We start from the raw sequence: 15,808 nt of genomic DNA, 5'->3' as shown, positions 1-15,808 counted from the left end.
TTTTGAAATATATCCATATTTATGGTCTGCATCGCAAACAGGTCCAGAACATAAATTCTGAACCAACAAAATGGACAGAGCTCTTGTTTGTGTAACAATACCCTTTACCTCAATACATTACAGTACTTAAGTGACTTAAAATGATTCTGCAGGTAATCGTGACACTCCATTTATTATTTTTTTTAATTGACTCAAGCCTCCACTCTGTGAGGTCGATAATAAATTCGGCCACCTCTCCAGACACACATATAGTAGGCCGCGCTCAAACACCCGGCCACAGACACCAGGAGGACGCCCACCACCACAGCCGCCTTCCACACCGCCGATCCCGCTCTTTTCTCGTCTGAATCATCCCAATGACACACACACAAAAAATAAATAAATAAATAAAATAAAATAAAAAGGGAAAGGAGTTAAAGCGCACTTTGGAAAAAAAAAAAAAAAAAAAACTGGACCGTGACCTCACCTCGCGCTTTCAGAAGCAACGGTTCTCTCGTAGTAGTCATCAGGTTCTCGTCGTCCGGCAGAGTGACGCCGTCGGTCCCCAGGGTGCTCCAGGGCACCGTCAGCGTCTCGTAGTCTTCGGAGGACTTTCTGTAAAGCTCGTCGAGTTCGTCATCCGGAGTGTTCTCCTCTGAGGTCCATTCTCTCAGGATTTGTAGCGGAAGGCCTTGAAAATATGACAGTGAGACAACTTGAGAGAGCATCAAAACGTACAATTGGCAACGCAGTTCGCAGTTCTTATCCACGGTATTTTAATAGTGCCGCACTGATGAGCCAGCCTCAAGAGGAGTTGACTAGGACATCGCAATCTTTATTCCTCTAGTGTAGTTTCTGCTTTGGCATAGAAGTCCAAGTCTCAACAGATTTGTTTTATGGATTTATACACATTTCTCAAAGTGCTCCAAACTGGAATCGTCATTGGACGACTAACATTTAAAACTGAGTAAAAATCAAAACTTTAGAATGAAGCTTGTTGCCATGGGATTTTTTTTTTTCCCAACCAGTGTATTTTTTTAAGTTTCCCGTGCAGCATAATTTAAACCAACTTTTGACTTCAACTGTGGTGCTTGCAGAAGCCCCGTGGGCCCCAAAATTATCTCGTTTATTTCATTTTTAATCAGAGCTTTTTCTGTGCACAACGAGCGCAGGACTCGACTCACTTACCTCGATGACTTGCCGACGGCGTCATCAGCGCCAAAAACAACAACTGAAGAAGAAGAAGCAGCAGCATGACAGCAGCGGATTGACTTGCACTCAGTGTTGCTTCTCCTTAAATGCATGACGTCATTGGGACAATTAGCATCAGCTGCAGTGATGAGGATTTTTTTTTTTGGTAAAAAAATAAAAATACTGCAGCGTGTGTGCATAACGCCTCGGGGGAATATGATAATACAAAATAAAACACTGGAAAATGTTTTATTTATACTACTTATTTTTTATTTATACTATTATATGTGTGTCTATATATAATAGTATCAATAAAAAAATAAGTACATATTTATAATTTTGACGTCATTTAGAAGGTCAATAAAAGTTGAGTTTAATTACAAATAGGAAGATAAAATAATGAGTTGGATGGTCACTTGGTAACCTTAAAAATGTATTTGGCTTTTCAGATTAATTTTAATAAAACATAGTTATTGCATTTCCATGAGTATATTTTGGAGAAGAGATACAAATAATTGTTTGGAGAACTACTTTTATTTGAGTGATATTTTTTTCAGAGATTCTCTAATACCACCTGAAAAAAAATACTAAGCTTGCCCATGACCAAAATTTTAACTACACTGTGGGGGGTTGGGGGGAGCGCAACTTCATTTATTAAAATGTGGCAAATTGATGTAATTTTTCCCATATAAAACAACAAAATGTGAGTTGAACACATTTTACTCAAATGTTGAAATGATGTAATTTTCAGCATATAAATGCTCATCCAAAGTTTTTTCCCCAAAATATTGATAATTTATATTTGATTAAATGTGTAAAAATGAGTAAAAAGATTGAATGCAAATGCATTAAGTATTGCATAAATACATATATTTTGCCCTTTTATTAAGTTGCTGCAACATTATGCAGTATCATATCATCAGCGAGCCTGTGTACCACACTTTTGAGCATCAAAATTGTGTGTTCAAATGATGTAAATTTCCGTATATAAATGCTCATCCAAAGTTTTTTTCCCCAAAATATTTTGATACAATTTATATTTCATTAAATGTTTAAAAATTTGTAAAAAGATTGAATGCAAATCCATTATGTATTGCATAAATATATTTTTCCCCTTTTTTAAGTTGCTGCAACATTATGCAGTATCATATCACACTTTTACCACATTTTTGAGCATCAAAATTGAGAAACCTCATTAAAAACAAATAATACAACACAATACGCACATCATTGTAATATTTATTTCACAACAGTTCCAAGTTTTTTTTTTTCTCTTTCCAGTGTTGCAAACAGTAAAAGCGTGTGGGAGGGAGGGTCCACTACGACGAGAGAGGCTTTAATATTCAGTTCAGAGGAAAATATTGCTCTAAAATATTGCTCAGACTTAACCCATCCCACATCTCAACCCAAATACTTTATATATTATATATTTATGTATGTTCCAACAAAACTACTACATGTAAAACCTGAAATGTTAACTGTATATAAACACAGTACCATTAGCGATCCCTTAGGCCTCCTTGCTTTTCTTCCCCCAGCACCGAAAGAAACATGTAATAAATGTAAACTCAAAAAGTGACAGTTATTGCTAATAAGACCAAAAAAAAAAAAAAAACACTCAATATTGAATACCCTTGCTGCTAAACGGCAGCGATTCCCTTGCATAGCTCATAAGTTTCCGCACCCTCCATTTAACAAGTGTTTCTCTACAGAAAACGGCAAAGTTGTGCGTCGGTAACAGATTAAATAGCAATACGTGTCAGGACTCCCGCATTTACAGTACCGCGTCGCAAAAAGTGGGAGTAAATCATCTTCCTAGTGCACTGCTCAATGGCTCCCATGGCTTACAACTCGGTAGAATCAAAGTGCATCCGAGGGGGGGTACCAGACAATTTAAAATTGTGAGGAACAAGGTGGTGAACACAATTTATGGCTCAAGGCGAGGGACACGCATACCAAAAACTAGTCTTGTAAAAGTCACAATGCTCTTTGTAGTAACAAAACTGACCACAGGGGTGCAGCATGGTGTCATTGGACATCCAATTTACCGGAAAGTCACACAAGAAGAAGAAATAGATGGAAACTAGCTTAACCGTTAATATGGAAGGAGATCAGTGCCACCAGTATTTGAGTTTGAAATGTGAAGTGAAAAAGGATTTGAATTTGAAATGCCACAGAAAACATGATTTGTATTTGAAATGTAAATTGATCACATTTTTAATCGTAACTACAATTCGCTGTCTAAAATTCACCGTCTGTGCCACTAGGCAGTGTCAATTTCAGATCACTGGTGGCACAGTCGGTGAATTGTAGCAACTACTTAAAATGTGATTTCAAATTCAAATCCTGTTTTCTTTGGCATTTCAAATTAAAATCCTGATGGCACTAAATCTACTTCCATAGTTGATCAGGACATTGCCATCGCAATCATCTAATTTTTATTGTGGAGATGTTGACCACACATTACGTACATATAGTACCGAATACTTTGGGATATTGTCAGTCACGACCATTTTCCCAGCAAGTTGGAGATGAAAAAAAAAAAGAAAAAAATGCTTCAACGCCATGAAAAAGGCTCAAATTTGGCCCGGTTCTGGACGCGTGTATAACTGAGCTGAACTGGCTAACGTTCAGTTTCTGACCTCATTCACGATCATCTTTCAGACATCTCCCAATTTGTCTTTTTCTGATCGTAAAAGAGGAAAAATGTGACAATTACCCTGTCATCAGTATGCGTGTACCCCGCTTTATGCTCACTTACAGCAAAGTACAACCCTGCCGTGTAACATGAATAAAAGATGATCGTCATATTCATGTCATATTAATACAGCAATACTCCTGCATAGTGTTATACAGTACGATTTAAAGATCTACTATAAAATCCCTTTACTTTATGGCGCCACGCAATCCTTTGGTGCCTTGTCGCTCGTTATTCCTGTTTCTCGCCGTGACCGTAGACCTTCCGAAGGCTCGAATCCAGCAAGTAGTCCACAGACCTGCAAGGTGTACATGGGGTAAATAACAGCGGTTTGACAGTCGTATATAATATCATATACGGTCAAGCCTCCTTTCTCGAACGACCCCGTTATCCAACGAAAATTTCGAGATTTTTTTGCTTCTGTTTTCGAATGAAAATTGGTACTCGAACGCCCCCGACAAAACCCGGAAATAACATAATGTGCACGGTGCAAGTAGCTGACCCACCCATGACGCGTTTTATCAATGTCAATTCGCATGCCCCGCCCCTCCCAAAAAAAATGGAAATTACATAACTCGCTACAGATACGGCAATGCACTCCGAGCAGGCTAGCGTACTCTACTACTAAAGGATGCATTTTAAGCAAAAAATAAATATATTTCCTAAATTATTTTATTATAAAAAGTATTTAAACTATACATGTTTTTCTACTATGCAGTTTATTATAACGAAAAGCTAAAAAAAAGATTTAAAAAGCCTAATTTTTTTTAGGCTTGGAACCCATTATTTCTTTTTCCATTCATTGTAATGGGAAATATCGATTTGGTTTTCGAACAAATCACTTCTCAAACTGTTCTCTGGAATGGATTGCGGTCGAGAACTGAGGCATCACTGTATGTGTGTGTATATATACATATAATACCATTCAAAAGGAGGCGGGGTACACCCTGAACCGGTCGCCAGCCAATCGCAGGGCACATAGAGACAAACAACCGCACTCACAATTACACTTATGGGCAATCCATCCATCCATCCATTTTCTTAGCCGCTTATTCTCACAAGGTTTACGGGGAGTACTGGAGCCTATCCCATCTGTCAACGGGCAGGAGGCGGGGTCACCCTGAATCGCAGGGCACATAGAGACAAACAGCCGCACTCACAATCACATCTCGGGGCAATTTAGAGTCCAATTAACGTTGCATGTTTTGGGAGGAAATCGGAGTGCCCGGAGAAAACCCACACAAGCACGGGGAGACCATGCAAACTCCACACAGCCGGGTCTGGGATTGAACCCGTGACCTCTGAACTGTGAGGCCAACGCTTTTGAGCCAACGTGCCACCTGTTTTCTAATTCATATTGCAAAAATATAGCATTCGAACAGGGGTGTGTACACTTTCCATAACCGCTGTGTATGTAAATTCACACACACGCACACACACATAATAGTGATAGTAAAGTGTCCTAACTATGGCTCCCGGACCATTCGCGGCCCGCCATGCATTTGTAGCGCCCCACGGCAAAAAAAAAAAACACCCGCACGCTACCTGTCGATCGGGGTTATGATGAAAGGGATGATCGAGAGGCCGACGGCCGTGGTGGTCCACTTGCGCACGGGCAGGGGCAACCTGGTGCTGCGGCCCAGCAGGTGCAGCGTCACGGCGCAAACCCGGTTGATGGTGAAACCCGGGACGACGATGGAGGCCAGCGCCTGCCACACGAACGTGTCCGCCACCGCCGCCGCCACCCGCGTCGTCTGGCCCGGCTCGTCCGCGTGCGCCTAAAACAAGCGGAACAAGAACCGGGCGGCATCACCGGTGCGGCTCAGGCGACGGAGTCCGATTCGACCTCCTCCTCCGGCGCCGCCACTCACCGCAGCAGCTTTCTTCCCTTTGTCGACGGCATCAGCGGTGACGTAAGCGGTGGCCACGGCGTAGCTGCCCCGCACCAAGCTCACCGGCACCAGGGGGCGGAAAGCCTCCCCAACCTCGTTGGCGTAACCTGGGGAATCGGGGCGAGGGGCAGGGGGGCGTACAGGGTCAACAGAGGATCTACCTTTCACTCATTTTTTATCTTTAAGTAAATTTCAGATCCTCTCCAATTTCTCGCAGATCAAAAGCTCGAATTTGCCAGCGGCGGTTTTATTAGCGTCGCGGCAAAATGTTTGTTTAAGCGGGATCCTGTTGAGAGGCGCCCAGCACGCCAGCAGCCTCTAATCTCTTGTTCCATAATCGCGCAAATTAACCGCTGTAAAATCGATTGAAATGATTTTTTTGCAGTCAATAAAGAATAAATTTGAAAAAAATTAAAGTGAATTAAAAAAAAACTGCAGAAGTATTTATTGATTCAAAAGTAAATCATACATTGAAGCAAAAAAATGTAAAAAATGAAATTCAGTGACACGTGCGGGTCCATGATCCAACAGGGTGCAAAACGAAAAAAAAAAAATATATATATATATATATAATTATATTATTATGAGCACTGCATAATGTTTATTTGGGGACCACCATTGCAGCGGCCTCTTCACCTCTAATTTTTTTTCCTACGCAATTCCATGGTCGCATCCATCCATCCATTTTCATAGCCGCTTATCCTCACAAGGGTCGCGGGGAGTGCTGGAGCCCATCGCAGCGGTCAACGGGAAGGAGGCGGGGTACACCCTGAACTGGTCGCCAGCCAATCGCAGGGCACATCGAGAACAACAGCCGCACTCACAATCACAAATAGGGGCAATTTAGAGTCTCCAATTAATGTTTTTTTTTTTTTGGGGGGGGGGGCATGTGGAAGGAAACCGGAGTGCCCGGAGAAAACCCACGCAGGTATGAGGAGAACATGCAATAAAGTATAAATTTGAAACTATTGTAGTCAGTGACAGTCGTCCGCGTCCATGAATTTCTCGTGGATCAAACAGGGTTCAAAACATAAATATTATGAGCATTGCGTAATGTGTTTATTTGCAGCCTCTTCACCCTTCTTGTCACATAAATCCATTGTAGTAAAACAAAGGAAAATTTAAATAAATCATGATAATACATTAAATTAAAAAAATATTCCTTTCATCAAAAAAAAGATTACAATAAATTCATTTTTTTTAAAAATGACGTGTTTTTAATCAAAAACGGTTACAATAAATTAAACACTTTTTTTTAAATATAAAATGAAATGCACCCTTGTACCCTTCCTCAGGATGTGCACATTTTCCCCAAAGTATTACTGCACCACAAAATGCATATTGTACTGCATATTGTGCTTGCACCTACTAGTGGGGAGATTAAAAAAGGGAGGTTTTGTTTCTCCACAAAAGAGAAAAGTGATCCACTCTCTCGTGACTTTCTGACACCCAAGTGGATGTGAGTCACTGCCTCATCTTGAACTTGCTCGACTACTTTGGTCTGACCGAGCTGCTAACACAATCCACACCTAAAATTCACCCTGAATTAAAAAAAAAGTTAAAGCGTCAAAGTTTAAAAAAAAAAAGCTTGTCACAGACTTGTGCTACAAAGTGCCCTTGTCGGTCACGTTTGCTATAAATAGACATTTTTACCACAGCTGCTAGCTAGCTAGACGGCTAGCTAGCTAGTTAGCAGCTAGCTCCTAGGTCACCCTGCTCTCTGTATTCATTCTCCGCGTGTTTCATGTCAGCTCCCCCCCCCCAAAAAAAAAAAAAATCAAAAAAAATATTACACACCTAGGAAGCGGACCCATGTGTCGCGATAGATGTCGACCGCTTTGCTCGCCGTTTCGTCCGTGGGCTCCATGCTTCGCTGCGGCGTGATTCACTCCATCGGACCGATGCTCAGTGAACGAGTCGAGACACCTGGAGAGGGGGGGGGGGGGGGGGGGGTCACCGGTAGGCGTGGACCTCTCGCAGCATCCAACACGCCGAGTGAGTGCGACGGTCGAGACATACGACAGTGAGCTTTATGAACTGAATAACGATGAATAAACAAAAAGGAGGCACGTTCGAACGCAGATTTCAACACTACACCGTGCTTATTTAATTATCTTAATATTTATTTAACCCAGAAATTGTTGCATGAGATAAATGGAAAGTCAACGTTTGAGTACAATAATTGTCATTCTAATAGTAATAATTAGCGTAAAGAAAACACTGCTGTCATGTAAACAAAAGTAACCTGCAAGGTACAGAAATATTGCACCTTTTTTCAAAATGTTGCACATTTAGCACTTTTGTACATATATATATATAGCTAAGTGCACATTTTGCAATAGCGTTTCTATATGGCCGCGCCTTTATATAAAACTAAGCCAATAGACGGCGTTTATTATGACAGGCGGTAAAACAAACCAATGAGAGTGTGCCATACAATCTGCAGAACCAATAGGAAACACGACTGGGCGGTGACGTTCGATTTACTATGGCCGCCGTAAACTGGAGCAGGCGCAAGCGGGACTCCAAATCAAACCAAATTGTTTTAGTTTCCCGGCAAACGATGGCGCCTTTTGCGCTATTGTCCTCTTTCGTTGTTTTAATCCTCACCGTTGGTCACTGTTTCGCCGACGGTGACCACGAATTGGAGGAATTCCTCAAACGGGAGTATTCCCTCACCAAGCCCTATCAAGGTACAGTATACCCCCGGATTTATTGAGTGGAATATTCTAGAAGGATAGAACGCTTGCTGCTTTTTCACATCTGGTGCATATTAGTTGCCAAAACAACCATGTTTGACCATCACGATAGTCCGCGTGACCGTTGAGGGGGGCAAAGAAAAAATAATATTAATAAAGTGCCTTTTGTGTGCTCGCTTTTTAGCTGTGGGGTCTTTAAGCTCCTCCCACTGGGAACTGATGGGCGATGCCATGGTAACCACGGAGCAGGTGCGACTCACACCTGACATGCAGAGTCGACAGGGGGCAGTGTGGAGCCGCCTTGTGAGTATTGTGGAAATAGAAGTACAGTACAGTACAGGTACAGGTATTCTTTATTTGCGTCGTGGGGTGACCTAAAAAAGACTAAATAGTGTACACATCAAGCGGTATGTCGATTAGTTGAAGCCAGTTGGCCGCCATCTTGGTACTCCCAAAACGTGTGGAGGACGTGGTTTACAGGTTGGATTATGGGGAGGGTTTTCTCAAAATTTGGCATCTCGAATTAAAACTGGAAGGATTTAGAATTCGACTTGGTAAGCCAAAAAAAAGGGCAAGTGCAAAGGAAAGACATATAACACCGTGACTAGCGAGAAACCTTGCATATTACCTGAGGCCCGATTTCCGTGACATGTTAACTTTTACCAAAATACGCTGTGAAGCACTATCATCATAACATAGCAAAAAACTAAGCATTTTTTTGTCATAAAAACATACATTTTTAAGTCTATCAGTGAGCTATATTTTTGGAAATATGGGAAAATACATGCTAAACGCATTGTTCATTTGTTGTCTCTGCGACGTCCTATTTCAGACAGAAGATGTCAACTTGTTTCCTCACATTTGAAAATCAAATTCAATTTGCAGAGTTCTGTATTGTGAAATTCATCAAAAAAATTCACAGAAAATGTGTTTTCTTGCTTATCCACTGAAGTTTTGGAAAATATTTACATCGCTTTTTTTCCGAAAAACCCTCGGCCTACAAATGTGAAGCAGAGAGTGAACAGTGAACAGCAACAACCGTGAACAAAACTTTGTTCAAGTGAATTAAGATCATCAGAAAATAACAAAATAACCTATACAAACAAACTTCAACAGTTTCAAAGTAAATCTTTTTAACTTACCTGTGGAATATTTCCTCACAGCCACGAAACTGGCGATTAACGCTGCACACGTCGGCATGTTTTTTTTGGGAGTATCAAGATGGCGGATGGAAACTTCAGTTTTGGTGCCCGTTGACCCATCCAGTCTTTTTTTTTTTTTTTTTTTTAAGATCACTGGGGGAGACGGCCATAAACATCACCAACAATATTAGCTAGCACAACTAGCCTAAACATCACCATCAATATTAGCTAGCATAACTAGCCTAAATAACACAGCAGCACGGACTGTTGTACTACGACTTAACATGTCATCAAACACACCTTTTGGCACGTACACACAATACTGTATGTAAAAATGTTTGTGAATATTACAATTGTAACTGATAAGTAAAGAACACAGGCTTTTAGAAGCTGCATCGGGACAAGAAGCAGAAACGCAAATGCGAAATAGCGAATATTCGGGGGACCGCTTTAGGGTTACTTATTATTATTATTATTTTTTATTCCTGGACATGACTTTTTTTTTTTTATCACGTGTCTTCCTCCAAGCCTTGCCACCTGAACGACTGGGAGATGCAGGTGCACTTCAAGATCCACGGGAAAGGGAAGAAGAACCTCAACGGCGACGGCTTGGCTATTTGGTACACGAAGGAGCGCATGCAGAAAGGTAAACATTATCGCATTATTGCTCTTTTTTTGTACTCCCTTAATAAAAAAAAATTTATGCATTTTATCATTATCACACACACACAGGTCCCGTATTTGGGAATAAGGACAATTTCACCGGATTGGGAGTTTTTGTGGACACATATCCCAACGAGGAGAAACAACTAGAGGTGCACACTCTTGCGTTCTGTGGTCGACGGTCACGGTGGGTCAAGCAGTACAGTAATCTCCTGCCCGTATGTTGTTAGATCAGTATCCAAGAAATGACCTTTTCATTTTTTATATATATTAATATAATATACATATACAATAAAATATATACATTGATAAATTATTATACATATATTTAATATTTTTATTTTTTAGTCATTATTTATTATTATTTTGTTATTATTTATATTACATTTTTTATCCTTTTTTTGATGGGAGCAACCATCATTTTTGCCACATTTGCTATTACTGTTTATCCCATTTTTAACAACTTTAGGAGGGAATAAATTACTTTTAATATTTTTTTTGCTATCCGCAGCAAGGCACTCGTGGGGGATTACTGTTACTGTAGTACTAGTACAGTGTTGTGTAAACGGGGCTGTCTTTTGTGTTCTTTTGTGCATTCGCGCGGGGACAGGCACAAAAAAAGAGATACACGCCGAGCGCGCAGGTAACCAACTTTGGAACGTGCATGTTTGACGTGTGCGTTTGGTTTTCTTGTTGTTCGCAATTGCGATGATAAACAAATAATAAACAAACAATAATAATAATAATAATGACTGAAGTCTTCTAACCTATGCAACGCTTTCCTCTTACCGACCAACAAGAGGGTCTTCCCCTTCATCCTCGCCATGGTGGGCAACGGCACCGTCGGCTACGACCACGAGCGGGACGGCCGGCCCACCGAGCTGGGGGGCTGCAACGCCATGGTGCGCAACCCGAAGCACGACACCTTCCTCTTCATCCGATACGTCCGCCGCAGGCTGACGGTGAGGCGCGTCCCTCGTGATCGTCCTCACGCTCGCACGCTGTTAGCACGTTAGCTGATTTAGCGCTTTACAGTCAGGAAAAGAGCAAAAATGAAGCTAAACAAATACAGGAAAGCCTCGGTTTTCAAACGAAAATTTCGAGATTTTTTTTTTGCTTCAATTTTCTAACGAAAATCGGTACTCGAACACCCCCGACAAAACCCGGAAATAACATATTGCGCGCGGCCAGACCAGCTGATCCACGGCGCGCTTTGTTGTGAATTCCCACGCCGCCAAAAAAATACGTAAATAACATAATGCGTGCGGCGCAAGCACCTGACCCACCCACAACAGGCTTTGTTATTATCTATTCGAACCCCCCCCCCAAAAAAAAACGCAAATGACATCACGCGGGCGGCACAATCAGCGCACTTTTGTTATTCTGTATAACGCAGGCTCTGTGTCGTGGCAGTTGTTTTTATTCTCATCTCATTCTCATCATCTCATTTTAACCCCCAATCCCGGCTCCAAAGAAAATCTTTTTTCCCCCTCTTTATTGTTTGTTTGAAGTTATTCTGCACTTTTGTTAATAAAAAAAGTTTACCAGGCACAGATACTGCAATGCACTCCCAGCCTAGCGTACTCTACTACTAAAGCATATATTTTAAGCAAATACATTTCTTAAATTATTTTATAATATAAAGTATTTAAAGTATACATGTATTTCTACTGTGCAGTTTATTTTCAGGAAAAGCTAAAAAAAAAATGCTTTAAAAAGCCTCATTTTGTAGGCTTGGAACGCATTATTTCTTTTTCCATTCATTGTAATGGGAAACTTGGATTCGTTTTTCGAACAATTCACTTTTCTGGAACGGATTGTGGTCGAGAACCGATGCATTACTGTAAAACAAACAAGTGAGATACTTGCTGGGGGGTTACAGGGTGAATCCACATCAATTTCTTTCAGTGTATGTCATTCTTATGTGGTTTGGGTCCAAATCGATCCGGTACAGGATTTGGAATTGTGGATGAATTTAATATTGTTTATTATTGTTGTTGTCATTGGTGTAGAAATGCACCATGTCGTTAAGATAATATCATAAACTATGTGTTGGTCAGGTAATGTTGGACATTGACGGACAGCACGAGTGGCGGGACTGCCTGGATCTGCCTGGCGTGCGGCTGCCCAAGGGCTTTTATTTTGGCGCCAGCGCAATTACAGGAGACCTGTCAGGTGGGACAACTTGTAGGCACCTGCGTCAATCACACACGCAGTACTTCGGATTGAATGGAGGTGGATTTACACCGTGGGTGCCTTGACTTAAGGGTTTACAGCAGGGGTGCCCTGTCTTTTTTTTACCCTAAGATCTACTTAGTAAAATTGGAGTCTACCGTACTTTGTCGAGCGTGCGTCTTGTTCCGGTCTGTATTGTACCAAACCCTCCCGTGCACTTGTTTCTAGTGCCGCACGCGATCCAGTTTGACCTCCGGAGTTTTAATGAACTTTCTCCCGACTCGAATAACTAGACAACCACGACATCATCTCGCTGAAACTCTACCAACTGACGGTGCTGCGGACCAAACAGGAAGAGGAAGAACAGGAGGAGGAGATCACGATCCCCAGCGTGGATAACATGGAACTGCTCAGATGTAAGACGCACACATACACACAACTTGTCTTTCATTCCCTCCCTCCTTCCGAATTTCTCTTGTCTTTTATTTTTTCAGTGAGTCGGACCGAGGAAGGAATGAGCGGACTGGCCATTTTCTTCACAGTGCTCTTCTCCATGCTGGGTTGCATCTTCCTGCTGGTCGTCGGCCTGCTGCTCTACGGTCACTGGAACGAGAGCCGGCGCAAGCGCTTCTACTGAGGTGGCGAGGAGACCGATGGCTGGATGGGCGGGTTTGGGTTTGGTTTTGGGTTTGGGGACGGAACTTGACTGCACAGAGTCCACACACTGCGGGTAAGAGATTTTGAGATGATTGATGCTCATCCTCGTCCGAGCAGCTACATCTGACTCTTACTGTAAATCTCAAATTATTTTATTGTTGACTTGAGATCCTCAAACGTTTTGGGTCCGGGTGAGAAATTGATTCCAAGCACCGCTTCATAATCCTAAAAACAATGAAACATAACTACCATGTGTAGAACTCAATTAAAAATTAAAAATTGATACGTTTTTTTAGGGGGTAAAAATGCCACAATGTTACACCAACAAATTAATCTTTTGGATTGAAAGTTATGAGACGACGTTGACAACAACAAAAAAAAATCATAATTTGATGACAATAAGAATAATGTTACTATGAAGTGCCTTTGGTGTGCTCATCATAATTAGGCAGCCGACGTGAAAACGGAGCAGAATAATGAAATTCCGAAGTGTTATTATAAGTGTCCAAATATTTACACACATGTATGACGAGTCTTTTAAAATGTTTCCTTCATTTTATACACTTTGGATGTACGTACATAATTTTGGCATGTCCCGCTCCACGCTCTGCTCACTACAGTGTGTGTAGTAAACGGTTAAATATAGTCCACAACAAGCTATTTGATTAAATGTGTCATTTAATATTTTTGTTCTCATATTAAATATTTTACATTTGAGTGTGTGGTGGACGCTGTCGCTCAGACGTTTTCAGAATTTACATTTCTGTTCCGTCATATTATGCGTGTAGTTAGATGCCAAGCTGAAATGTCCTGTCATAGTGAAATATCAATGACATAAAAACTGATTAAATAAAAATTATATTTGTTGGACAGTACGCAGTCAGGTTGCAAACCGAATTGTTCCAGCAGTAATTATTGTAGTAAAATGAATATGAAATGAATGAATGTTAAATACATTTAAGACTGTGTATGTTATTGCTGTTTTAACAAATGCTATTTTAAAAAATACAACTTTATTCTCATAATTGCAACCCCCCACCCCTAAAAAATAAATTAAAAAAAAAAACAAAAACATGTTCTTGGGAAAATATGCCAATGTTTTCTATTGATATGCCACAATCAGAGCTTTTTATTTGGCCCAAATTTAAGGTAGTCAAGAGTAAATGGTTTGTTTTCTTTGGGGTGCTGGTCCCCGTATGTAAATATACATTTTTTAAAAATGAATTTGGTGCAACTTATCGTGGACGCCATTTTGAGTACTCCCGGAATAATGTGTTGATTTGTCCTTTGTTAGGCTATTCTGACCACCTGCTGCTGTATAAGGTTGAAAATATATTTTATGTTATGCTTAGTGGCCTCAATATTAATATACCTGCACATTATTAAATGACTACTACACGTACTGATTTTTAACATCTTAACATTTTTTTTAAATTATTATTTAAGAGACACAAGGTGAGCAAAAAGCTTGACTTTTCTGAGCAGATGGAAAATTAAGGTCAGGGTCACAGAAATATCCGGCAATTGGGCCCGTTTGGGTTTCGAGCACCACTGCGGACCCTGCGCCGACCCGGAGACTTCTGGTACTCTTAAATTCCTCCGGGCCCTGTAAAAGGCCACAAAGTGACAGTTATCACTCTGCCAGACACCATCCTGCTTCCTTGCTATCGTGTTTGCGTCAGTTGTCTTAAAAACAGCGAGTACCGTAATTTCCGGCCTATAATCCGCAACTTTTGGTACACGCTTTCAACCCTGCGGTTTACGCGATGACGCGGCTAATTTGTGCGTTTTTTTTCTAACGGCCGCAAGGGGGAACTCAAGCGGACCTGTGGAATATATGTGCCGAGGAAGTGACTTTTACCGGTCTGGCCCTGTTAGCGTTGCTCTAGCGTGTTACTGCCGTCTCTCAGTGATTTTTTTTTTTAAACCAGGCCTGTTAGTGCGGCGCTAGTGTTAGCGCCACACTAGCATTAGCGTTAAGGCGGCGGCACCAGCTATAAACAGCAGTTTAAAACATTGCCGACACAGACAAAGGTTTTATGATGGCGACCAGATGAATTTACTAGTTTACTATGGGAAGATTTTTTATGAGAACAACTAGAGTAGATTGTGTTCCGTGTTAGAGGTTCTGCTGCAGTTGAATCATTAAATGTACCTTTTATATGGAAGTAAATTAGTGCCACCAGGATTTGAATTGTGGTCACATTTTCAATACATGCTACAATTCGCTGTGTAAAATTCAACTGGCTACAATTTGCTGTCTAAAATTCACCGTCTATGCCGCCAGGCAGGGTCACTTCAGGTCAGAACCGAACAGCCAGCCAATCGCAGCGACGCTTAGTATGTGACGTCACATGATTGGCTGGGTGTTCGGTTCTGACCTGAAGCAACCTTGCCTGGTGGCACGGATGGTGAATTTCAGACAGCGAATTGTAGCAACTATTGAAAATGTTTTCACTTTACATTTCAAATTCAAATCCTGCTGGCACTAATTTACTTCCATACTTTTACTGCCTTTCCTTTTGAGTATACTAAAGAAAGATCACAGTTCCTGTAACTTTTGTATCATGAAATTTGCTGTATTTAAACCTTGACTGTCCACTGAAAGTTTTTTTTTTTTTTTTGTTTTCTCAATTTTTCTTTGTTGCACGTGACATATTTAACATAATTCACTCCACAGGCTTTGCTGTTGTGAGCGACTAGATGCCCAAA

The 15,808-nt window shown here is 41.1% G+C and overlaps 2 protein-coding genes across 3 annotated transcripts; one reads left to right on the top strand and one right to left on the bottom strand.

Moving 5' to 3' along the window:
• Positions 1 to 2,392: 2,392 nt before the first annotated feature.
• On the bottom strand, positions 2,393 to 7,712 carry mtfp1 (mitochondrial fission process 1). The gene is made up of 4 exons (XM_061847666.1): positions 7,558 to 7,712; positions 5,740 to 5,867; positions 5,414 to 5,646; positions 2,393 to 4,166 (listed from the first exon to the last, which is right to left on the bottom strand). Exons 1-4 carry the CDS (start codon positions 7,625 to 7,627, stop codon positions 4,100 to 4,102), a joined length of 498 nt encoding a protein of 165 aa, XP_061703650.1. The 5' UTR covers positions 7,628 to 7,712; the 3' UTR covers positions 2,393 to 4,099.
• A 397-nt stretch (positions 7,713 to 8,109) lies between these two features.
• lman2la (lectin, mannose-binding 2-like a) lies at positions 8,110 to 13,966 on the top strand. 2 transcript variants are annotated; one of them, XM_061847655.1, is made up of 9 exons: positions 8,110 to 8,453; positions 8,644 to 8,762; positions 10,130 to 10,247; positions 10,334 to 10,416; positions 10,875 to 10,907; positions 11,065 to 11,226; positions 12,325 to 12,439; positions 12,733 to 12,855; positions 12,934 to 13,966. In XM_061847655.1, exons 1-9 carry the CDS (start codon positions 8,249 to 8,251, stop codon positions 13,074 to 13,076), a joined length of 1,101 nt encoding a protein of 366 aa, XP_061703639.1. In that variant the 5' UTR covers positions 8,110 to 8,248; the 3' UTR covers positions 13,077 to 13,966. The 2 variants fall into 2 exon arrangements, with proteins under 2 accessions (XP_061703639.1, XP_061703640.1); XM_061847656.1 differs by lacking the exon at positions 10,875 to 10,907 and having other exon boundaries at positions 8,120 to 8,453.
• Positions 13,967 to 15,808: the final 1,842 nt, after the last annotated feature.

This window comes from Syngnathoides biaculeatus, chromosome 17, assembly GCF_019802595.1.
Source record: "Syngnathoides biaculeatus isolate LvHL_M chromosome 17, ASM1980259v1, whole genome shotgun sequence".
NCBI classification, from domain to species: domain Eukaryota; kingdom Metazoa; phylum Chordata; class Actinopteri; order Syngnathiformes; family Syngnathidae; genus Syngnathoides; species Syngnathoides biaculeatus.
The sequence above is the reverse complement of the archived record's forward strand: the minus strand, read 5'-3'. Positions and strand labels throughout refer to the sequence as shown.

Excerpts from the sequence above, each read along its gene's own strand:
- mtfp1 (XM_061847666.1), bottom strand. The coding sequence starts at position 7,627 with ATGGAGCCCACGGACGAAACGGCGAGCAAAGCGGTCGACATCTATCGC. Across the intron at positions 5,868-7,557 it reads CACATGGGTCCGCTTCCTAG|GTTACGCCAACGAGGTTGGG; the intron begins GTGTGTAATATT and ends CCGATTCCCCAG. Across the intron at positions 4,167-5,413 it reads ATCATAACCCCGATCGACAG|GTCTGTGGACTACTTGCTGG; the intron begins GTAGCGTGCGGG and ends TACACCTTGCAG.
- lman2la (XM_061847655.1), top strand. The coding sequence starts at position 8,249 with ATGGCCGCCGTAAACTGGAGCAGGCGCAAGCGGGACTCCAAATCAAAC. Across the intron at positions 10,248-10,333 it reads GAAGGAGCGCATGCAGAAAG|GTCCCGTATTTGGGAATAAG; the intron begins GTAAACATTATC and ends ACACACACACAG. Across the intron at positions 10,908-11,064 it reads GATACACGCCGAGCGCGCAG|AGGGTCTTCCCCTTCATCCT; the intron begins GTAACCAACTTT and ends CCGACCAACAAG.